This window comes from Neodiprion pinetum, chromosome 2 (assembly GCF_021155775.2).
Source record: "Neodiprion pinetum isolate iyNeoPine1 chromosome 2, iyNeoPine1.2, whole genome shotgun sequence".
NCBI lineage: Eukaryota > Metazoa > Arthropoda > Insecta > Hymenoptera > Diprionidae > Neodiprion > Neodiprion pinetum.
In genome coordinates, this window is record NC_060233.1 from 36,407,969 (window position 1) to 36,430,582 (window position 22,614).

At 35.8% G+C, this 22,614-nt stretch overlaps 4 protein-coding genes and 1 long non-coding RNA gene across 12 annotated transcripts; 2 read left to right on the forward strand and 3 right to left on the reverse strand.

Moving 5' to 3' along the window:
- Nucleotides 1–1,614: 1,614 nt before the first annotated feature.
- On the forward strand, nucleotides 1,615–3,770 carry SrpRbeta (signal recognition particle receptor beta). The gene is made up of 4 exons (XM_046612683.2): nucleotides 1,615–1,812; nucleotides 2,505–2,671; nucleotides 2,799–2,938; nucleotides 3,237–3,770. Exons 1-4 carry the CDS (start codon nucleotides 1,713–1,715, stop codon nucleotides 3,574–3,576), a joined length of 747 nt encoding a protein of 248 aa, XP_046468639.1. The 5' UTR covers nucleotides 1,615–1,712; the 3' UTR covers nucleotides 3,577–3,770.
- On the reverse strand, nucleotides 1,749–4,753 carry LOC124212545 (uncharacterized). The gene is made up of 2 exons (XR_006881679.2): nucleotides 4,374–4,753; nucleotides 1,749–2,633 (listed from the first exon to the last, which is right to left on the reverse strand). It is a non-coding gene; the product is annotated as an uncharacterized lncRNA (long non-coding RNA).
- Nucleotides 4,754–6,250: 1,497 nt separating this feature from the next.
- Nucleotides 6,251–13,867, forward strand: Bap60 (Brahma-associated protein 60). Of its 6 annotated transcripts, none has more exons than XM_046612669.2 (8): nucleotides 6,251–6,386; nucleotides 7,020–7,158; nucleotides 7,412–7,587; nucleotides 7,812–7,844; nucleotides 7,956–8,301; nucleotides 8,372–8,569; nucleotides 9,208–9,466; nucleotides 9,666–13,867. In XM_046612669.2, exons 2-8 carry the CDS (start codon nucleotides 7,036–7,038, stop codon nucleotides 10,070–10,072), a joined length of 1,542 nt encoding a protein of 513 aa, XP_046468625.1. In that variant the 5' UTR covers nucleotides 6,251–6,386; nucleotides 7,020–7,035; the 3' UTR covers nucleotides 10,073–13,867. The 6 variants fall into 6 exon arrangements, with proteins under 6 accessions (XP_046468625.1, XP_046468629.1, XP_046468630.1 ...); XM_046612673.2 differs by having other exon boundaries at nucleotides 7,020–7,149; XM_046612670.2 differs by having other exon boundaries at nucleotides 6,350–6,484.
- On the reverse strand, nucleotides 9,860–19,142 carry l(3)80Fg (dnaJ homolog subfamily C member 16 l(3)80Fg). The gene is made up of 12 exons (XM_046612668.2): nucleotides 18,089–19,142; nucleotides 17,964–18,030; nucleotides 17,676–17,869; nucleotides 17,247–17,527; nucleotides 16,974–17,164; nucleotides 16,530–16,861; nucleotides 16,132–16,435; nucleotides 15,487–15,635; nucleotides 15,142–15,366; nucleotides 14,849–15,062; nucleotides 14,620–14,727; nucleotides 9,860–14,543 (listed from the first exon to the last, which is right to left on the reverse strand). Exons 1-12 carry the CDS (start codon nucleotides 18,583–18,585, stop codon nucleotides 14,418–14,420), a joined length of 2,688 nt encoding a protein of 895 aa, XP_046468624.1. The 5' UTR covers nucleotides 18,586–19,142; the 3' UTR covers nucleotides 9,860–14,417.
- Nucleotides 19,143–19,372: 230 nt separating this feature from the next.
- Nucleotides 19,373–20,670, reverse strand: LOC124212544 (MICOS complex subunit Mic10). Of its 3 annotated transcripts, none has more exons than XM_046612688.2 (4): nucleotides 20,540–20,670; nucleotides 20,316–20,447; nucleotides 20,168–20,215; nucleotides 19,373–19,746 (listed from the first exon to the last, which is right to left on the reverse strand). In XM_046612688.2, exons 2-4 carry the CDS (start codon nucleotides 20,389–20,391, stop codon nucleotides 19,613–19,615), a joined length of 258 nt encoding a protein of 85 aa, XP_046468644.1. In that variant the 5' UTR covers nucleotides 20,392–20,447; nucleotides 20,540–20,670; the 3' UTR covers nucleotides 19,373–19,612. The 3 variants fall into 3 exon arrangements, with proteins under 3 accessions (XP_046468644.1, XP_046468645.1, XP_046468643.1); XM_046612689.2 differs by having other exon boundaries at nucleotides 20,523–20,664; XM_046612687.2 differs by having other exon boundaries at nucleotides 20,316–20,396; nucleotides 20,488–20,649.
- Nucleotides 20,671–22,614: the final 1,944 nt, after the last annotated feature.

Here is a 22,614-nt window from a genome sequence, read left to right on the forward strand (position 1 = left end):
CACATAGGAGTCGACCAACTTCCCCTCTATTCATCGACTTTCCCTCAGTAAAGGATCCTTTCATCCAATATTTGGCCAGACATCCCCAAGTGGGACATGTGTTTAGAATCACTCAGCGACAGCAGGTGCGACCTGCCTCCCTCGAGTGTAGTACACACATTATAACACTCCACACGTGAATTTACGGGTGGTCCATCCCCAAAAACGTGCGAGCGTTGTGGCGGCGACGGCGGCGGCATGGCAGCAGCAGCAGCAGCAAGACCGTGTGTTTGTTGTCTCCTACCCCTATATACGGCGCAGCAAAGCGGCGAGCAGGCTTGGTGATTGTTTATTTTGCTTTCCAATATTTTTTAGACAGAGGTCTGGTTTTCAAAAGAGCAACGGAACCATGAAGAATGGCCTGCGATACGTGAGTGCCCTGGATAGAATATGCCTGTAACATACGTATAACGGATATGCGACGACGGAGCTGCTGTCCAACAGACACGAATCCACGCTTATGTACATTTCCCAACAGAGACTGAATGAGGCAAATTATTGGGGTAAATAATATTCACACAGAAACTCCCTTTCAATATTCATTCACTAAGGTCCCTCTAATGATGTACGAAAAAGAAAATTCCTGTCTTCTCTATAATATTATTTGAATACATACATTTATATATATATATATATACATAGGCAGTCACATACAGGAATAAACAGCCTGTTCATTGCTGACGAGTACCCGATTTTCATTGTATTTGTTTCTTTTTTAAGAATTGTTTAAAGAACAATAACACAGCAGTTCCTAACTGTAATCTTATAAAAAGATGAAATAAAAGTAAAATTTAATTATTTGCAATACCACAAACAGTACCGCGCCGTAACGGTAATGCATATGAAATAAAATATTTCAAATTGATCACTGTTTTGGTACATCTTACAGTTGTAATACAAACATATTGTAGAAACAGCAACGCAACTCAATTTCAGACTCATAAAAATTTACATGGAACGGAAGACGATTCAGCTAATTATTAAAGTATACGATCAAACATTCGAATATTCGAAGACCCATCTTGGCAGGCTTGTTATTTCAAGTGTCATTCGAAAATATCAGTTAAATGGTATGTTATTATAACACGAAACGGATTTCGAAAGGTAGCAGTACCATTCGGTATAACGCTTGAACGCACACGATTTCAAGAGTATTATTTGTAACGAAATTCAAACTGTCACATTTGTAACATTTTCGTACCCAGAATGAACTTGCATAATATTTCAATACCATTAGAAAATGGATTTACTGTTCGATTCAATCTATTAAATTAATACGTATATGTAAGAAAAGGTAAAATTCTGCATTAAAGTATTAAATAAATAAATTTCTTCTTCAGGCTTTCAATATGCACATTTGAATTAAGTAGAGTCCCTGAGTTGGGAAATTTGGATCAGAAGCAAGCTCTATCTGTACATCAAGACGAATCAACCGGGGATTACAGTTAGTCTCTTGGTAACACAGAATTATTGGTAAGGTAAGGATCTGTTTCACTTTCTACGCTCTGCAGTACCAACAGACGCAGAGTATTTTGTTGGACAATGTTGGGTCAGGTTAAATCACGTAGTTGCACATTCTGCCACACGCAAAGCGAGACTCGAGGTGACATTTACACCATATGCACCCACGTTTAGTTCAGTAGTGAAAATATCGCAATTAAACACGGTCCAGGATGGGGAACAAACGTGGAGAGACGCTGACACTCGAGAACAATGAAAACACACAATTTATTGGAATGCTCGTTGCTGTGTTTACCATATTTATCACGCTAGGTATAATATTACATGAAATAGATTAGTCTTAGGTTATGATTTTCGACAAATTATTGTGTTTCGTTGTGCACCGTTCCCGCTAATGCACCGCATTCAATTTACACAAGTACATAACATTTGAACATGTAAACATGCGCATTTTGTTACTAATATTGAAAAATCTCGTTGCTGCACGAATTTATATAATACGATTCGATCTATATATAGACAATTAATCTCAGAGAGATAAGAGTAACAACAATTTTATGCATAATGTATGTACGTGGCATATGGTAAGATGATATATTGGCATTTCTTCCAACAATGCAGGTTGTATCAAGCTAAATTAATATCGTGCCATTAAAAGCATAGATCTCATATTAAAACAATATCATAGAATTTACAATAGTTATAAAATAGTATTAAAATAGTGAATAAAAAGAAAACAACTCTAGCTTCGTGATTGTGTACATAATAACAAAATAGATACATTATTGGAAATTGAAATATCGATTTCTTCCGTAGAGTCAAAAAAGAAATTAACTGTACACAATTTGTAACAAAATTTCTTGTTTACAAATCCACAGTTTTATAACAACGACATCGACTTGAGCAATAATCATGTAAAAATATATATAGTTACATTGTTTTATTCAACCTAACTAATGATCTACATACTTTTAAAAATATGTGGCATCATTTTATTATTTTAGTTGTATTTGCTGTATGGCGTAGGAGAAGATCCGTTGGCCGAAGCCTGATCTTGGCAGGGCTTAGTAATGCTGGAAAAACATTGCTGTACACTCGGCTCCTTCATTCCAAATATGTCGCGACACACACCTCTGTTAAAGAAAATATCGGGGACGTTACCATCAATAACGTAAATTTGAAACTAGACTTATTTCATGATTGCAATTTTTTCCAGATTTTTAGACTAATGTGCTATGCTGTAAAAACATAAAATACTAGACAGAATAAATCTACTCTTCTCTTCTTTTTTTTTTCAGAGCGCTTTGCGAATTGTTGACATTCCTGGTCACGAGCGACTGAGGCAAAAGTTTTTTGACAATTACAAGTCTTCAATAAGAGGATTAGTCTATGTCATTGATTCAGTGACCATACAAAAAGACGTCAGAGATGTTGCCGAGTAAGTAAATAGTGAATTACCGTATTGTTCCGAGTACAAGACGGCCCTCAATTCTGAGACAGTATTTCAAGGTAGTTTTTTAGTTACCCGCACATCAGACAACTCCGCATATAAAACAAGGTCAATTTTGGGCAGGTGCTGTCAACGACAAAAAACCTCCGCTTATATTCGGAACAATACGGCATACCATCATTTCCAATTAATTTCTCACGATTATGAATAGACTCCTCTTCAGCATTAATCAACTGTGATAAAACTTCGCCATTTCTGTACAGTTTAAATTTCTTATCTGTTACAGATATTTATATACGCTCCTGTCTGATCCTACGATTCAAAAAAATGGAACCCCCGTGTTAATTTTGTGCAATAAGCAAGATCAAACAACAGCCAAGGGATGCAGTGTGATTAAATCTTTACTTGAAAAAGAAATTAATTTGCTTAGGGTAACAAAAACTAATCAGTTAGAGACTACGGATGCCTCTTCGTCAAATTTTTATCTTGGCAAACAAGGTAAAGATTTTGAGTTTATTCATCTAGGCTCGAAAGTTGATTTTGCTGAAGCCAGTGCATTCGATAAAGATTCTGAGACTTCTGCTGACATTGAACAATTGGATATCTGGCTACAAAAGATAGCTTAGTACTTGAGATCTCATAAATCATGCTTACACCATATCGTTTCATTGGCTGTATCGAATCTACACGATTATTGACACAATATGCACATGGCCATATACGTATTTTGCAACATGAATAATAATTTTTAACTTTTTTTTCTATTCATTATTATATTGCTTTATTTCAGAATACATATTGCGTTTATTACTTAAATACATCATTACTGCCTTTAATTTGATTTGATATAAGTCGTGCTATCTGTAAGTTACAATTTTTACTCTAAAAATAAAAATTAATTACATTTAAAAAAAAGAAAATCATAAAAGAAATAGCGTTACGTTTTTGCAATGGTAAAAACAATGTTGCAACTTTGATGGGGGGGTGAGAATCACTTTGTATACTATGCAGAAGACTTGCCTACCTCAAATTTTTTATAGTTTACATGGAAGTTATTCACCTACCAGAATTTTTAACTACCAAGCCTCAAAGCCTTAGCTTACACCAATAAATTCTACAAGTATTAAATCTCTACGAGAAATACATAAAAACTAAAATGTTTATTACTTTAAGGAAACTCATAAAACTTTCACTGAATTTTGAAAATCGAAAATTAGTCATCTAAGATCAATAGGGGAAAATCCGAACATCAATTTCCACGTGGTAAGCCGTCCGTCATATTTACAGATGATATCTACCGTTTACCGACGCATGCTGCGACGTTGCCAGATTTACGAACGTCAAGTTGAAGTTTATGTTATTGCTTCAATAGCTAAATTGTGACCAATTACTGAGCGGTAAAACTTTATTGATTACGGAATACCTTTGAAGTGATGTAGAAGATTCGTATTTACATGACTCAACCCACGGTCAACTCAGCTTACCGCCGTGTTTATGTTTCACGAATAAACGTTACAGACACTAATAGTAAGCCCACGAATGAACCTGCAGTCAGTATTATACACATGTCACGAGTCGTGAAGAGCCCGAGAAGGCACGACTTAATTTTTCCGAACATCCGTGCGCTTTAATTCTTTTCCGAATTAATGAATCAGCCGAAGTATTAAACATGATATCGCATCTTTCGACAAACGTATCAACGCTTCGGCGCGCGACTGCGATCTTGTCTCAAAGCCGACAGTCAGCTGTTCAATACAGTCCAGCTAGATGACAACACACTTTGCAACGTGAATATGATCGATATTCTCGAAAACTTACCGACACGAAGTAAGGTGATGTTCCCTGACATGTTGACACAAAGATTGTTCGAATACCAACTTGAACATGGTAGACAGTGTATTCCCAGTAGGGTCCGTTTTGTCCACAGTCATGTAAACTGGATAAATCTACGGAGGATCAAAGGTAGTAAAACCAGTTCAGGTTTAACCACGGTCCCGTGAGTTAGTAAAAACGTGGTAAAAACATACAGGGCTCTGCCCATTGCATTGCCTAAGCGGTCGCGACTCCCTATCGCCTGCTTGATACAAAAGTATGACTTAACCAATAAACGAGTTATTGAAAATAAAACACTCTGCAAATATATTGAAGTTGAATTTCGTACGTAACTCTAATTAACCGTTATATTTGCCACTTTGACGAATGCATCTCACGCTCTATTGACAATTCTCATGTAGAATTCATGTGAAAATTCATATCAGAACCTTATACGTGAGTTTATAAAGCAACGAATGAAAATCTAGACTTTTTAAGTACAATCAACGAACAATCTTCGCTCGTCGCGGCGATATTAAACACATATCGACGATTATAAACAATGCAAAGCAATCCATTTCATCTATAATAAAAATTCAACGAACAATATGAATTAAGAAACGATCAACAATCGACGTCTTCACGACAATAATGTACTTAATAAAAACAATTAATCGTGTGACGTATGAAAAAATTATTCAAAAAATTACGTATTATTGTTCACCATGTAATAGGTCTGCTGAACATACCGCATTAAAAAAAGCACCGAATGCTCTACTGCTTGCGATTGTGTGCAACACATAATTCATACACTATTCCAAAAATTTGTTTCCATTTCGTTGTAGTTTTACAAATTTTTAGATTAGCTGATACACTTATTTGCCAAACGTACAAATTTAATAAATTAGACCCCCGTCTTAGACATTTTCAATCAATATTTCCGACTTCGGAAATACAATACAAAAAAAAATGGGAGACTATGAAAACTTCAAAAACGTCGTATAAACTTCAATTATTTCAGATTATTGTAGTCTGTTATTTTCGCAGATTATAATTTGTCTATTTTCAGATGTGTGATGACAGTGTTAAGCAAGTTTTCAAATGTTGTCACATTAAATTTTCGTTATTAGTATTCAAAAGGTAAGTGGGTGAGGAGCCATCTTAGCGATCTGAAAGCTTCTTTATCGGCGGGTGGCATACGCAATCCCACAACGCCCGTTTCCTTCGAAACAGTTTAAGCGGCGTTCATTTTTTTGTATATAGTTGGAGATAGGCTGAACTTAGTTTAAACTTCGATTAACGTGGGAGAGATCGGGCCTAAGTCAATGCCATGTCAATGCTACGTCAATGCTGTAAGTCTTTAGTCAACACGGTCAACACGGAAGATAACAGTCCCATCCCCTTTCATAAAAGGTAGTCTTCAGTTAGCGACGCCGTGGGCACGAGAAACGCGAACACGCATCTCTCGATTCTCTTGATTCCAAGACTATTCTAAAAATGGGAAAGTCTACTGTCTAGTGACGAATCAAAGCGCACTCTGGTTTTCGCAGTTTGAACATTTGTACCGCAAACAAAGTCCCCCCAATTTATTTCCTGCTAGTGCGTCTCAAGTTGAGAAGTGAAGGTTATTTTCTGCCTATTTTGATTTTCACGTAGATTTTTATCGGTTTTCAATATACTCTAACTACTGCTATGTTATCCAGTGAAAAAATACCGTCTAATGTAACTAATAACTATTGAAAATACTGAGATATCTTTTTTTCTCCTACGGCTTTCCAGTGTCAACTGAAAACATCCCAAATCAGATATTCTTGCTCTTTATTAACTCAATTATTTTAAAATTTCACGTGGAATATTTTGAGTTAATTATCTCACCCCCCACTTAGGTCTTCCATCAAAAATATCCAACCTGTGTTCTGTAATTAAACTGTGCTTAAATTTACTACATCAAATTGGTATTGAAAACTTATCGCGTCATTTGTGCTCTTACTCAGCGCAGCCCGAGCAGGCTTGGTGAAAAATAGCATCTCGTGGCTTCTGCCAATCATCACTCAGTTTTCAAGAGTTATGCATTTAAATGAAAGAGAATATCTTGTGTAAAGGTTTTTTTAATTATCATCCATCACTCGATTAGATTTCCTTGTTTCTCTTAATGTACAGGCTTTTTTCAAGCGCAACGTCTAGTATTTAACTGTATGACGTGTATTTAGGGTAATTCTATACTATTGAACTTAATTTTGATTTTACTCATATTCAGATAGCTCGCTTTCAAAATGGCACAGCGTTTTCCTGTGCCAAATACAGGAAATAATGGCCCACCATCACAGCGATACCCTCCTCCTTCCGTACCACCAAATCTGAGACAATATTCTGGCCCCAACTTCCCGGTAGGCAAGGTTAATTTTGATTCTTTATTATTTACTAACTACTAAGTCTCTCTCTCTCTCTCAAACTACAGCGAGCAACTTTAAATTCACTCGAGTTATTATGATCCAATACTTTAATTGAAAAAAAAAATGATTTTTCGTGGCAATTATTATTAGAATATGACGGCTGAGGTTTTTTCTATTTGTAACATTTTTAAATTTGAAAAAACTCCTTTGTATCCAAATTGTCTACTGTTCTTTGGGTGAATGTCTCTTTACGCAGATGCAGCAAAGGTCAGGTTTTACCCCACCTCCACAAATGGGCAGCGGAGGCCCAGGACCTGGAGGAATGATGAGGCCAAACCAGCCATACACTAATATGCGCCAAGGACCTATGCCCACACCTCCAGGAAGCAAAAGATCTACTGAGCAACGGATACCAATATCTCAGCAAAAACCGTGAGTCCATTTTATTTCTATAATCTTAGATGTAATGATTATTATTGCTCATTTTTTGAACATACCATGTAATTTACAACATTTCTTCGTATGCTTGTAACATTATAAAGCAAGTGAATGTTCAATTTGTCAATTTATAAAGTTATATGATGCTTATGGTACTGAAATTCTTTGCTAAGTCTTTTTCGTTACTGTGTTTTTTTGTACGTTTTTCATGGTACAAGCCCTCACTGTTCTGGATTAGAGCTCAAACTAAGGTACAAAGTTTTTACCAGGCGATGCAGCCATCGTCATAACTAATTTTTACAAAAATCTTTTCAAAATTAATTTTGATTTTTGAGCTATGATTTTTCACGCAAACTCACTAGGTATTTTTGGAACAGTGATTTCTCACATTCCACATCGAAGAAGAAGAAGAAACTGGCAGACAAAATTCTACCTCAGAAAGTACGCGATCTTGTACCAGAGTCACAGGCGTACATGGATTTGCTTGCTTTTGAGCGTAAACTTGATGCTACCATTATGCGCAAACGTTTGGACATCCAAGAAGCCCTGAAACGTCCTATGAAACAAAAACGAAAGTTGAGAATCTTTATATCTAATACTTTCTACCCAGCTAAAGAAGCTGGCGAAGGAGAAGAAGGTTCTGTTGCTTCGTGGGAACTTCGGGTAGAAGGAAGACTTCTCGATGATACAAAAAATGACCCCAACAAGGTATCAATGAGCCCAACATTTTCGTATTATACTGGGAAAAGCGGCATACATGTTTTGGGTTGTTTCATAGGTCAAGAGAAAATTTTCATCCTTCTTTAAAAGCTTGGTAATAGAGCTAGACAAGGACTTGTATGGGCCAGATAATCATCTGGTTGAATGGCATCGTACGCTGACAACTCAAGAGACTGATGGTTTTCAAGTTAAAAGACCTGGTGATAAGAATGTTAGATGTACAATTTTGTTGCTGCTTGATTATCAACCACTGCAGGTACATTTTATCATTAAAACATATTCAAATTGTATCAAGGTGGCGACTGACCGAGTAATCCGAGAAAACCAGAAATAGTCGGGGAGTTCCGTCTATCGAGAAAAGTCAGGGAATTATGATGGTCTACAGGAAAGAAACTGTACTTTTTTGATAAATTGTTTTCAAACTTCAACTAGGCTTGGTAAATTAAGTTAAGCTCGCTTTTGGAAATGTTACTGTGCAGTTTTTACACACACACATACACACGCGCGCGTACATAGCTTTTAGTCATAAAAACCACCCAACATTACCTGAGTTTCATGCAAAAAGGTCAGGGAATTTTAGTCGAGCAAAGTTGTCGGCACCCTATGTATGTAAACATCTAATTATGTGTAATAATTGAGACTCTACGTGCAACAGCAACTTAACTCGAGTTAAGATTTGGACAATGAAATATTGAAAATTATGATCTTATGGGTGTGTAGTGATATCAAAGGTTAGGACAATTTCGTCAAAACAAAAAACGATTGATTTTTTTCATTAAAACACCTGTACATCAGTTAACAAATACTTTATTCATATTTCATTGTCCAAAACTTAACTCGAGTCAAGTTCTTGTTGCACGCAGGGGTTCAATTGACTTATTGCCAATTTTGCAGTTCAAGCTCGACCCTCGCTTAGCTCGCCTACTTGGTGTTCATACACAAACTCGACCAGTCATCATCTCCGCTCTCTGGCAGTATATAAAAACACACAAACTTCAAGACGGACATGAACGTGAATTTATAAACTGCGACAAATATCTGGAGCAAATATTTGCTTGTCCTAGAATGAAATTTGCTGAAATACCTCAACGCTTGAACCCATTACTTCATCCGCCAGATCCAATTGTTATTAATCATGTCATTAGTGTAGAAGGTACGTAGAATAATAATCATTGAGCATCTTCGTAAATGAATACAGTTTGATTGACAAAATTGTTGTATGGAGTACATCAGCTTTTAATTTGTCAAACTTTTCAATTGATTTCAAATGTGGTTGTTCCTCGATTTGAAGAATATGAATCCAGGTATAATACTAATTCTTGCTCCATTGCCATTAAAACATTTTCATTTAGGTACAGAGACAAAGCAAACCGCGTGTTATGATATCGACGTTGAAGTAGATGATACGCTCAAGACCCAGATGAACAATTTCTTGTTGTCGACTGCAAGTCAGCAAGAAATTCAAAGCCTTGATAATAAAATTCACGAGACAGTGGAAACTATAAACCAGTTGAAAACAAATCGTGAGTTCTTTTTGAGCTTCGCAAAGGACCCTCAGCAGTTTATCAACAAGTGGATTATATCACAGACTAGAGACTTGAAGACAATGACAGATGTTGTTGGCAACCCCGAGGAAGAGCGTAGAGCTGATTTCTACTATCAGCCTTGGGCCCAAGAAGCAGTATGTCGATACTTTTACACTAAAGTTCAACAAAAGCGTGCAGAGTTAGAACAAGCTCTTGGAATTCGCAATTCATAAACCTCAAACTATCCCATAATTGCCAACGGTATCGTCAGTTAGGCATGCAATTGCCAACCAGTACACTTTCCTGAAGGACACGGTTTAATATGATAATTTTTTATGTGCTCATGCATAATTAAGGCGAACGATCCAAATGATTAAAAGAGTTCTGTGAATTTTTTTACATGATTATAACAATTAAATTCAAATCGAATGAATTATAGCCAAAATTACCCAAATATAACTTTTATTGGCACGGCATTACCAATTTATTATACTACGTCAGGTGAATATGACTATTGCCTCAAGTACAAGTCAGGAAGGTAAAAAGCAGTAATACGATTATATAAAAATTGTATTACACTTTATAAATGTAATAAAAACCATACCATAGATAAAGTCGAACTTTTAACTGTCGATTATACTGCGTATTACCACAAATTTCTGATTATTGATGCTATTCAAATTAAGAAATACGTCAACGAGGTCTGCTGATGCAACTTTTTAATCATATTTAATAATCTTTCAGAAATGTATCGTGAACATTTAACAGTATTTATAACATTTAATATTTTTGCTAATTTCAATTTGCCTCCGTGCATTCAATGTCACTAGATTCATCATCAATACAGTCACATTATTGAAACCCATACCTTTGTGGTACATTCACAATATTAATTGAAGTAAAGTATGTGACTCTTTCACCGGGTATACAAAAAATAAGTCATGATTATACACATTATAGCAAATAAATAATATTGAGATACAGCCGATAAATTTTTGTGTTTGATATCGTCCTCTTGACAACATGAACTCATTTTTTAGTTCTTATATCTGATGCTGCTGAAGTTCGTAGTACTCTGTAATTATTGGATGAAAAAGTTGTAATAAAGCGAGCGAATTCTGTTTGGTGTTTCAAACATTAATTATTTGTCATATTTGTATAGTAAATAGTTTTACAGGTTTAATGTAGAGTATCAGAATAATCTACAGATTTCCACGAAATTTTTTCGTACGGAAAGGATGTCTCAAAGTGGACCAATCACACTCACACAGGGGTCAATTTACAGCGATTATCATGATGCATGGAAGGACCTGTTGTAGCTTGGAAGGCCTGTTTCAAGGTATTCTCTATACACAGTAAAGTGAGGATAACAAATCCTTTGTCGCTCAAAGTGCTTTTAGGAGATCTTGTGTGCATTCCTTCATACAGTGTGTGATATTCCAGAATCTGCTCCAAATTCGGATTTTCTTCCTATAGACTATACGTTTCTCAAAATTAGGTATTTGTGAATGAAAACTTGGATTTAAAACACAAAAAATGCAGAGTTCCAGAGCATAAACATTGTAATTTTATTTATCAGTTTTGATACCTGTCAAATGACAAAAATCACAATGCTTTCTTAATTCTATTTCATATTTCAATACAGATATACAGAATAATATTGAAATAATATATGCAGATAGTCGCATGGATTCATAACTAGTATCCAGGGCTCGTTATTTAGTCATTCAAAAAGTTTATCTTGGCTTCAAAGCATCCATCTAAATTATTATCGTCAAAAGATTTAAAATTTCGGAACCATCGTAGGAATCTTGATTGAATTTACCTGATTACAAACGTGAAACAGGATCAGACTAATTCTACATTTGTCTATTGGAAATATGATTTGTTACATGACTAAAATTCTGTTAAATTTTTATAAAAAATCATCTAGTCATATATATTTCTATTAAAGAATGAGAAAAACTATTTTCTAAGCTTCCTAACTGTGGAAACCTATGACACTGCTTTTTCACCAAACTAGCAATGGGAAATTAATGTAAAGTGAATGATTTCAAAAGTTGAAGCGATAAGATACCGATATTTTTTCGAGCTAGACGTATTCGAAGAAAATTACGAAATCTTACATTGCAAACTTGATGAATAATTTGAAGTGCAGAATACAAGACATTTCATCTCGTGTGAATAAATTGTTCGAAAATAATATTCCAGATTACAATTATTTACTATAAGAAATAAAGTATTATATGGATCCACATAGATCTGCTCCCGGTGCGTATTGTTTTCATGTTACATACGTGAATTTGCTATGTATTTCTAGATGCTGTCGTTATCCAAGTTTAAGCTACAAGTTGATACCAATTTTTCTAATTGCTATCCTATGATACGTTGGTAGGAATCTTCACAGCTAAAAGCTCCTAGCTTATTTATCACAGCAGTAAGTAATTAGTGCAAAATTAGGTATTCGACTTGTGATGAATCTATTGATTGTTATAAAACTGTTATCAGTTAATTACTGTAATATGTGTATAGCCTGTTTTTCTTGTTGCAAGCAAACAGATCATTCACTGCTTCAATCAAACCTATACAGTAACGAATGATTTTCTCAAAATCCTAGTTTTCATATGTATGTGTATGTAACAGTGCTTAACTCGTCATAGATTAAATGCGGATGAACTAATAATTCAAAATAATACATTATTTATATGCAGGTTTCGCCAAGACAATAGGTGCCACGATAGGCATGCACATTGCTGTATATTTGACGATCAAGGTCAAAGATGCCATCACGCAGTGTTGGTTTGTTGGCAAGTTGCAAAGTTGTAATCTTATTAAAAATTTAGTAGTTATGACTTAGTTAAAAGTTAACGGCTACAAAGTTAAAAGCTTAGCTGTTATAAATTAACTGAAAACAGAGTTTTGCAAGATAATTCAAAAATCAATATCACAGATTTTCAGTTGAGAATATTTGCTAGCAATATCAAAGATGTGATATAGATTGTAGAATTACTCTTTTCATACGCGAATAATTTCCTAAATCATTATTCTCAAGATTTTCAATCCCATTAAGATCTTTGTAAAAACGGAATCGTAGACTCGAAAAAAAAAAAAAAACCTCGAGATTCTATTAGTCTTGCAATATAAATTGCTATATTTGGTACAAAGAAAACCACATGCAGGATATATCTGAATTGTCTGCATTGATATTTTAAAAATCTTTTGCTCAATAACCTAATAATGTAACATTCAAGACTAGACAAGAAGGACAGCTTGGATTAGTTATTGACTAGATAACAGATTTTTTCTGATATTTAACTTAAATAAATAGTTGGTAGTTAATAGTACATTGTGCACCTCGAGCAAAAACGGGCGTTTGCGCACCACATACAAAGCTCAGAGATACTCAACTCTATAATAAGGTACAAAAGCCCGATTTTTCTCGAGGTCCACATACTATTTTCTTTAACAGTGGAGCGAACGCAAGTTTTTGCATGGCGGGTGATTCTCAGGTCGGTGCAAATCACCAGGTTTAGTTTGGCAATGTGGGCAAGGGCTAACGGAGGCAAAAGAGGAGGATCCAGGAGGCGAAGCCCCCCTCACTTGACTATAACCAGGATTTAAAAGTTATACCTACATTTCATTGAAAATTCTTGAGAATACATACTTAAAATGACTCTGGTTATCGTATTTTTTCGAATTTCTCAATTTTCATTACATTTCTTATTTGAAACGAACACTATCGAGATAAAGCTTCCTATTTTAAATCTAATCGCTCATATTTAATGTCCTTTTTCTCACATTCTTCACGAAGACCCATAAGTAAGCCCTCCGACATGATTCTGAATTTTTTATAGAATTTTTAACTTATACTGTGTTCAACAAGAAAATGGAAATGTAGATTATTTTACTACTGGAACTGAAAACTTGATTTCAAATCGAATTAAAAATATTATAATCAATAACAAATCATGAAACGTTTTCAATCCTCCGCGTTTCACCGACCCAAAATCGCCCGTTTTCGATCCTCCCGAACGGAGCAAAAACGAGCGTTTCCGCACCGCTATTGAAGAAAAATATATATAATTCAATTTCACTTATATGCAGGAGATTCAATAATATGTTCAATAAGTATGCCCATTTTTTTCAGTCTTTGGTACTTTGGTCAATGCGGTAAAAATAAAATCTGAACCCGAAAACAGTAATTCCATCTTTCTTTGTAACAGTGAAAACGGTGGTATTTGGTTAAAATTTTCTTACGTATTTGAACTCCTGTCTAGTCTTTAAAATGCGCCACGTATTACGCCAAAGAATACTCCCTGTGTTATTTCCTATGTTCATAATTCCGCATAGAAGTCATGTAGCTATGCTGGAGAAAGTGCAAAATCATTCCCACAATATAGGTATAAGAACATTAACTAAATATAAATAATTTGTCTTTTGCACAGCACAATCCATACATTCTTGAAATAAGAGATTTTATCGTGTTCTTACTATAGTGAGACTATAGTTGACTAGAATCAATAAGGTATATCATTATAAAGGCATACATTTTTTCGGTGTTAGGTAGTAACTGTTCATTTACTTGGCAGTGAAATCCGGCCAATAATTTAAGTAATAACGATGCGTTGACCCTTCGAACAACCGATCAAGCCACATTGGTAACCCATCAAGTAGTTTATCTTGATATAAAACATCATTCCTTGCCTGTGAATGCAAACATATTACATAGAAAACAAAGTTATGCATTAGGCCAAGAAGTTGCCATTATATGAACGCGAACCTCCTCATAGGATGCGTCAGAGTCACTGGAACTGTCGAATCCGATAAAAGCGCCAGCTTCTGCATCATCTGATCTCAGACTCAACTGCTTGGTCATTCGTTCCATGCGCTGCAATAATAATAAGAGTAAGTTAAGAGCTGACAAGAATATAAATCAACGAGACATTTAAAATGAAACAATCATTAGGCCTGTATTGTATTTCATTCCAAATTTTGGCAATTATTCTTACCTTAAAGCCTTTTCCTTTACTGCATTCCGGATGCTTTGCATGGTACATACAAAAATATTTCCGATGACCATTTAAAGATAACACGGTTCCGACACAATTCTTAGGATTTATGTTGAGCTCTCTTTGTTCGGGTAAGCTTAGGGATAAAATTTTTTTGTACCACTCTAGTCCACGTTCCAATGATAAGTGTCCAAACATTAAGGTCTTATTTTTTCTAAATAAAAATGTAAAAAGTAAAGTACAGCCATAATAAACTCATGATAAATTAGAACAATGGTGATAATTTATGTTACCTATAAGGCCACACAGCTCTGTGAAAAACTGGTAGGAGTTTCAATCTACTCTGAGCATCAACTAGTAGTATGATAGTTCGACAACCTGGTTTTAAGAGGCGTACGAGACCATTGTATTTTTCAGCTCTTACTTCATGCAATCTTAGCTGTGGCTGTGTTGGAAGTGGTTTTGTGTTTTGCTTGTACTCAGCACGTCTTGCCTGAACACTAGCCTCTTCCAATGTCCTGTAAATGAATCGAGTTCGTAAATAGGTGAATTACTTCACACTACATAATTCTCTGTTCAATATCAATTTTTGATCTGAAATAAGACAAATTGTAAAATGTATTCTCAATTTGGCTTACAATAAATGAGACATTCCGTAACCAGCAGCTCCAATCAGCAATAACGTAGCCAACACTGACAGTAAGGGCAACAATTGCTCCTTGCTTAAATTATCTGAAAGATAATCCACTGCCAATAATGCTCTACCAATCAGTCTACCAACAGTACCCTGTAATTATAAATACACGTTTAAAGTTGGTATTTGTTGAAAATAATATTTGTTGATATTTGTTAACGTATTTTTTATATACTTTCATAGGTATCGACACTAGAATGACTGACAGCGACAAATTTGTCCCTTTTTTAGGTTCACCACCGTATAAAGATAGCAGAACTTGGTTGATCTACTATAAAATGATTAATGAGTGATTATTTTTTAGGAACCAAATATTAGTCGAATTTTATGATAAGTTTCCATCACAGAAGCAGGTACACTTATTTTTAATATTGCTTTTTCACACATATTTATGGATATTGAGTTAAAAATTAAGGTTTTTCAATCGATAAAGAAAATTTCCAAACATGTCCCAAATGTAAGTCAATCCCGCGTGTAAGTCGAATACGAATTTTTACGGCAGTATTCACGACAAAAAATCTCTACTTATAGTCGGGCTATTAGCTATCGGGTATTTTGGTTTTCTTAATCAGAGTGTTTTGGTAAATACCTGTGCGTGTTCGTCAGTCAATTCTCCTACCTCCGCAGCATATGGCAATGCTTCAGAGGTACGTAGTAATCTTTGTATAGTTTGTTCCAAGCCCTGTCGGGTTTCATTCCACTGTGCATCACCTTGGGTTGTTACGAACCATCCATTTGGTAACCATTCATATTTCAAATGGTTAGTGTCACGCCTCCAAATTATAACAATATGCAAAAGCGGTTCCAGTGGACTGCCTTCACCGCTAGATAGTGCTGAGACAAATTCTGGCTGTGTTTCCTTGTACACGTATGTATATCTTACTCGTTCTATGCTGTAATAATAACATGATCAATTTGTGCTATTTCATTATTTGAACTATTTTCAGTATACACAGCTGTAAAATTAAACCATCTGCAAGTGCTAACCTGTAGGGCGATTCTAATGCTGCCTGTCTAAATTTATGCCTAGCTGCATCATGCAGAGGACTGTTTTGAGAAATTAAAATGGCACACAAACGCTTGCGAGGTCTTTGCCATTCTGGAGGACAAACAGAGTTTAGCATAGCCTGATTAGAGAGCCTGGGGAGTGTTAAAAACTTATTATTTGCAATGACGTTATGCATTGTTTCACTGGGTATGTCTTTCATGCTAACACAAGCGACTGGCTTCTCCGAATTTTCATTGAACAGCAACAGTGTGTCAAGATCTCCTGAGACTTTGTATTTCAATGTGATCGAGGTAGTCTCAGATTTCCCCACCTTAAATAATTCAAATAAAACTAAAGATCGTATACCACTACTAGTAACTCTTAGAGTAGTCTTATTTAAAGAACAAAAAAATTGATATTAAGAATAATAGGTCCAAGTGTACCTGGACAAATCCAAAAGCAACTCTATCTCTGTGATGAAAAGCCATGAGAAGATATCGCAGTCTGACAGATTCTCGCCTCTCAAATACCAGTGCTCGAATCCTATTATCCAACCACCCGGACAAAAAAGTGTCTACGTTATTCTCATTTATATTCTGCACCAACTTGTACGGAAATTTGCTCCTCAGGAATTCTAGGTGAAAATATTGAACAAATCAAAAGTGAGATATAACAGATTTGATAGAATCTTGAATTTCATTTTTATAATTTCTTACCAACAACTTTTTGAACACTAAACAATGACTCTTTGTAAACACTTGCGCGTCCATCAAAAGTAACAGTCAAACATGGCAATGAATGTATGCCAAGTTTTCGAGCTAATGCAGGTTCTTTCTCCGCATGTGCTGTTGCTAATCCAACACCTAATGGTTCTAGTTCATCCATTAATCGACGCCAAGTAGGCTCTACTTGAAGACAGGCAAAACACCAATCGGAGTAAAACAGAATGAACTGCGGGTTTCGATAGCTCTTTGAAACGATTCCATTTTCAAATGCTCTAAAAAGGAACAGATAAATACATTCCAAAGACTTACTGAGGAAGAGATAATGAATTCGAAGTAGAGAATCTTCTAAAAGGTCGAAGTATTTTATCACAGAGTAGAATTTGTTTCGGAGCAAATTGACAGCAGAAAATTCTTGCCCACCGATAACTGATGCTCATTTTATGGAAGAGTGTGATATCTCGATTCTGGAAATGGAATCTAAAATTTCCTCCAAATAAATCTTCCAATGGATCAGGCATGTTGACGTGGCTGGTGTCACGTCTTTGCCGCGGCATACCTTCGTCAGTGATACCGTAATTGTCAAACTTTTTTCTCCTTTCTGGATCAGTTAATAGCTGTAATACATATTGGCAGATATGAAAACTAATTCTTATTGGAGTTTGAGTAATAATTTGAATTATATAAAATGAAATTCGTTTAATTACACACCTCGTAAGCCTTGATAATTTCAACGAATTTATTTTCCGCAGCTGGATGATCTGTTTTATCGGGATGCCTGTAAAAATATTGATCTGGTTAATGAACGGAAACAATGAATCATCGAGATTTCTTACCATTCCTTGACAAGGTGCTTGTAAGCTTTTCGTATGTCCTGTATGGTAGAGTGTCGAGATACTCCCAAAATTTCATACGGATTACCCAGGGGTTCAGCGGCCTCAGTCAAAGGTAGCAATTGGATAACAATAGAGAGCGTGGCTAAGACTAAAGATAGTCTAGCCAAGGATACAATGTTCCTTAAATTATTCTTCATCATTTGTATCTTGTTGTCAAACAAAGTGAAATCCACAAAGAAAAAATTAATGACACGAACCACTTTGGACACATTTAAACACTTCGTTTCGTAATTTTCGTTTTCCTTATTCCTTACATCAATCCTCCCTGCACGTGATCGACGATTAATACTCAATGCAATTATCTTTTCCAATGGGTTTCTTGACGCTGTAGTTGCGGAAGATTTAAACGGACATTTGTCGACAGTTTGAATACGGAAATAATTTTTGTTCGGAGTATTAACCATCAAGGGGGTTGACAGACTCGTAAGACTCGACATTTCATTATTTTTTCGTATACTTTCAGGTTTTGAATCAGCTGCGTGTAACGGGCTGTATTACGAACGAATAAAAAAGTCTATTTATTGCGGGAACTTAAGGGGCGTGTTCACTGCATAGGCAATTATCCGTATATAATTATAAGCTATATGTCTGGATACTTGTGTACACATATATCTAACAGAGATATCGTTCTGCTACCTGTGCTACGTTTGAAACGGAATGACGGGATTATCTACAAGGAAATATTACGCTTCGTTCACTACCCTTGGACAGCGCAACGTCTGATTGTCGTGCACTGCGATTATTTGAGTATTCGAAATATTCTCGTTCGGATTCTACCGCGATTTATTCTTCTAAGATAAGGTTATGTGTCAGTGAAGTATGTTATTACTTTACAATTTAATAGACACGCGTCGCACGACATTGCTCTTTTATCCGTCTGCTTTAGCAGGTTATTCCTGCTCTTATCCGTGCTCTACTAATAATAACTCGACGGTCAACCCTACTTTGATCTTTATGTAGAATTTTCTTCAATATTTTTCACATGCCACTTATTACAGTGACGCCAACACACTGGTCACCGACACCTAAAATATTCCTAGATGGTTATCGACCCTAAAATACCTACCACCGACAAAAATCACACCTTGACAGAGCTTGCAGCAAAATATGCGCATATACATGTATATTCAAATATTGATCCTTGGCATTGGGGGAGTAGGATGAGCAAATTCAAGCTGTGAGAAAATTGAATAGCATCCCAAATATAGTAATGGAGTAAGAATAGACATTTAAAGTCATTTTATTACATTTTTTGAACATAATTTACAATACCATTATCTGGTCATAATAATTATATGTATGTACACTGCAAGATTTTTATTTTCATATCAACGCGACATTTGCGACATAATGTTATAAATTCAACTAACATGGTGCATGACCACATTACTGGACTTATCGCCTATACTAGTTGACGATTTTCCATGCTTCTTTCCTCTTCTAAATGATAAAACACTCGGTTTGCTACTTTTTCTTCTCCTCGCATTTTCGACCTTGTGGCCTGTTCTGTATTAATGTTGCATTTATATCTTTTTCACAATTAGAGTACGCCATACCTAGGCCAAAACCACCTCCTGTTATTATTGGCCACTTCTTTCCTGTGAGCAAAAGTAAAATGATGATTATATTGTGATGGATTAGATAATTACCAAAAATCATTTTCATGACATTGTGAACTTCACCGTTCATTTGTACTCATCAATACCAAATGGTATCCAATCGAAATGAAAAATTTCATTATAATGTTCGTGCTTGTCAATTGTTTGAAAATCTTGATACAAATCGAACGAATTTGTTCTTGAAGATTTTGTACACATGTAATAAGCCAGTGGTCATAACTCAGCGCTTCTGTAAGGCCGATTGATAAGCCAAATGACATGATGCAGGTTAGGAAATTGGTGGCTTCAAAATTTATCGATTATCAAATAATGTTATGACGAAAAGCACACGACATCTCAATTAATGTACAACGTTCAAAAAAGTATGACAGAATATGAATTTCGGAAATTATCAACTCACTTCTAAAGAAGAGAAGGGAGAATACGGATCCTAGGAACACACCACCGCCTGAAATCCGTCAAAACATGAATTAATTTCAGCTAAATATTGAGTTGTGTAAAACCTTTCATGGTTTCGTAGTAATATAATATGAAACGACCGTTCGTACCTAGTTTAAGAACAGCGTCCGTAAAGCAGCGATCCCATTTTCGCCCAATTTCGTCCTCAGTCCATGTTCCAGCCATTTTTCCTGCCACCAAAAAAATTGTTACGTCATAAGCATAACCGCTTGGTCAACCACCTAGAAATGATGGAGTGTAAGTACAGAATTTATTAATTACTTATTTATTCTTTAGATCTCTCCGAGTTGCTGTACCGAAACTTCGTTATTACTTTTGACCACGTGCAATAATCAAGTTACTTCCATTCAGACAGATTTGGTCAAAAATCTTTCGGCAAACCAAACGCAGCCGTGCTCGCGGCCACTTGATTTTCGTGTGGTAAATTCGATGAGTTCATTCTTTGTTATTTCATAGATGACGCCACCTCTGAACAGAATATTTATAGCTAGATATCGAGGGGAAGCAGGAGCAGTCTTCGAGTCTAAGGGGGTGGCAAAATGCTCTTGCAGTAGCAGGTTAGGGAAGAATGTAAACGCCGTTACTCCTGGAAATTTTTTTGAGACCAGTACTCTGCAGGTGAGTAGGCCTGGGCGAGCCCGGGGCCATAAGAAGCCGTGTCAATAATCCGATAGCTTCTTAACAGCAATCTTTCATCTCTTTTGCGCTTCCAAGTTCGTGAATAGCTCTGACTCTGTCCTAGGGAATTTTGAGTACTGTCAGTCAATTTACGAACACGGCCAAGGACGTTGCATACTCCCGGCGGAACTGCTGCTTGCAGACGTTCAAGCGATGCAAGTTTTCTCCGTCATTTATAAAGATATCGAACTTCTATTAGAAGCATTTTGTAGGCAAAGGAGCAATCTGTGTCGTGTATTTTTCCGAATTTCAATTTTTTTTTTCAGAGTCGTAAAAAACAGCACTGAAAGTGAGCAAAGTTCCCGTTGTAATAAAACAAAAACGAATTTTTTTTCACAATTCTACGAAATACACGACACAGATAGATCCTTCACCTTTGATTTAGCACTAAGAGCAATAAAATCGAACTCAAGAGTTGCGAGAAAACTTGCACGAGCTGAAGCATGAAACAGTGGATTTTCACCGCGAAAAGCGATTGCTTGCGAGCGCCATCTCTGGCTTAAGGCGCCTGTCGTACGAACTAACGGCCGTAGCAGCAGTCTGCATTTAACACGTGCAAACCCGTAATTCAAACCGTGAGCCGTGAGCGTTATTCGGTGTGTTCTTCGTGAATAAATATTAGTAAAGTATCTAAAACTCCTTGATAAGTGTTCATCAGTCATTCACTATGACTAAGATAAGGAAAGTGTTACGGAAAAGTAAGAAAAACGGCCAGGGTTGCAAAAATTTGGCAGCTTATCAGCGGGAGAGGTTGAGGTAAATAGAATGGCATCAAGTTTGCTTACATAGACTTGATTGTTTTCATTTTCAGGCCGACTAACTAACATGCACGTTTTATTAATTCAGAACACCGTATTTTCCTAACAATCTCTTGGAATTATTATTTAACGTCCCTTTCTCAATGTGTGTTTTGTCAACCTATTCTTCCGAAAATCATTTTCCATCTTTCGTCCACTTACGATTACAAACTTACCGATGACTTTTACCGCACACTGATCTACCTAACTGACTATTTGATTGTGATATTTGACATCTACTTGCCAAAGTCAATGCACAATACACTAATGAATTGAAAACCTGACGTGCTATCGAAGACATTGTTGCAGCGTAAAGTTCTGCCTTTTGCCAGCAATAGTAGACTTCAGACGTGCTCGACAACTTCCGATTCGCGACCCTCGTCATATAATTGAAGCTACAAATTCTGCGGTCAAATCAAAACACTCAACGACTGATGTTTCCACCCGTAAGAAAAAGAAAACGACAACCGACAGTACTAACGAGTAACTATACAGACGTTTTTACATATTTCTATATTTTTCCTTTCATTTATAACTATTTCACAATAATGTCACATACAGAAACTATTCTTGATTCAAGAATATTCTATTTCTTGGATCAAGAGTATGTTATTTTTTTAATAAAAATATCACATATTCTGGAATGAAGAATACTCAGCACTTGATTCAAGAATATTTTAATTCTTGATTTAAGGATTGTTTTCTTTGTGTGTAGCCCAATTTTTTATTTTTTGTGTCACAAATCAACCCTCGCATGTATATCCTGCTTGTTAAATTTTCATTTTCCAGTTACAGCCCATTCGAAATTTTGCATGGATACAACGTGTTTTGACATTATGTTTTCAAGTTCAGAAATTAATGAATTTCTGAATAATGATCTTTCATATTCGTTTGCTGAATGTTTGCATCTTTC

What these genes read in the sequence shown, in the direction of transcription:
- SrpRbeta (XM_046612683.2), top strand. Translation starts at nt 1,713, where the DNA reads ATGGGGAACAAACGTGGAGAGACGCTGACACTCGAGAACAATGAAAAC. An exon ending in TACCATATTTATCACGCTAG is followed by an intron (nt 1,813 to 2,504) that starts GTATAATATTAC and finishes TTATTATTTTAG; the next exon opens with TTGTATTTGCTGTATGGCGT. An exon ending in GGGACGTTACCATCAATAAC is followed by an intron (nt 2,672 to 2,798) that starts GTAAATTTGAAA and finishes TTTTTTTTTCAG; the next exon opens with AGCGCTTTGCGAATTGTTGA.
- LOC124212544 (XM_046612688.2), bottom strand. Translation starts at nt 20,391, where the DNA reads ATGGCTGGAACATGGACTGAGGACGAAATTGGGCGAAAATGGGATCGC. An exon ending in GGACGCTGTTCTTAAACTAG is followed by an intron (nt 20,216 to 20,315) that starts GTACGAACGGTC and finishes GACGGATTTCAG; the next exon opens with GCGGTGGTGTGTTCCTAGGA. An exon ending in CTCCCTTCTCTTCTTTAGAA is followed by an intron (nt 19,747 to 20,167) that starts GTGAGTTGATAA and finishes TTTTGCTCACAG; the next exon opens with GAAAGAAGTGGCCAATAATA.
- Bap60 (XM_046612669.2), top strand. Translation starts at nt 7,036, where the DNA reads ATGGCACAGCGTTTTCCTGTGCCAAATACAGGAAATAATGGCCCACCA. An exon ending in CCAATATCTCAGCAAAAACC is followed by an intron (nt 7,588 to 7,811) that starts GTGAGTCCATTT and finishes TCATGGTACAAG; the next exon opens with CCCTCACTGTTCTGGATTAG. An exon ending in TCATGTCATTAGTGTAGAAG is followed by an intron (nt 9,467 to 9,665) that starts GTACGTAGAATA and finishes ATTTTCATTTAG; the next exon opens with GTACAGAGACAAAGCAAACC.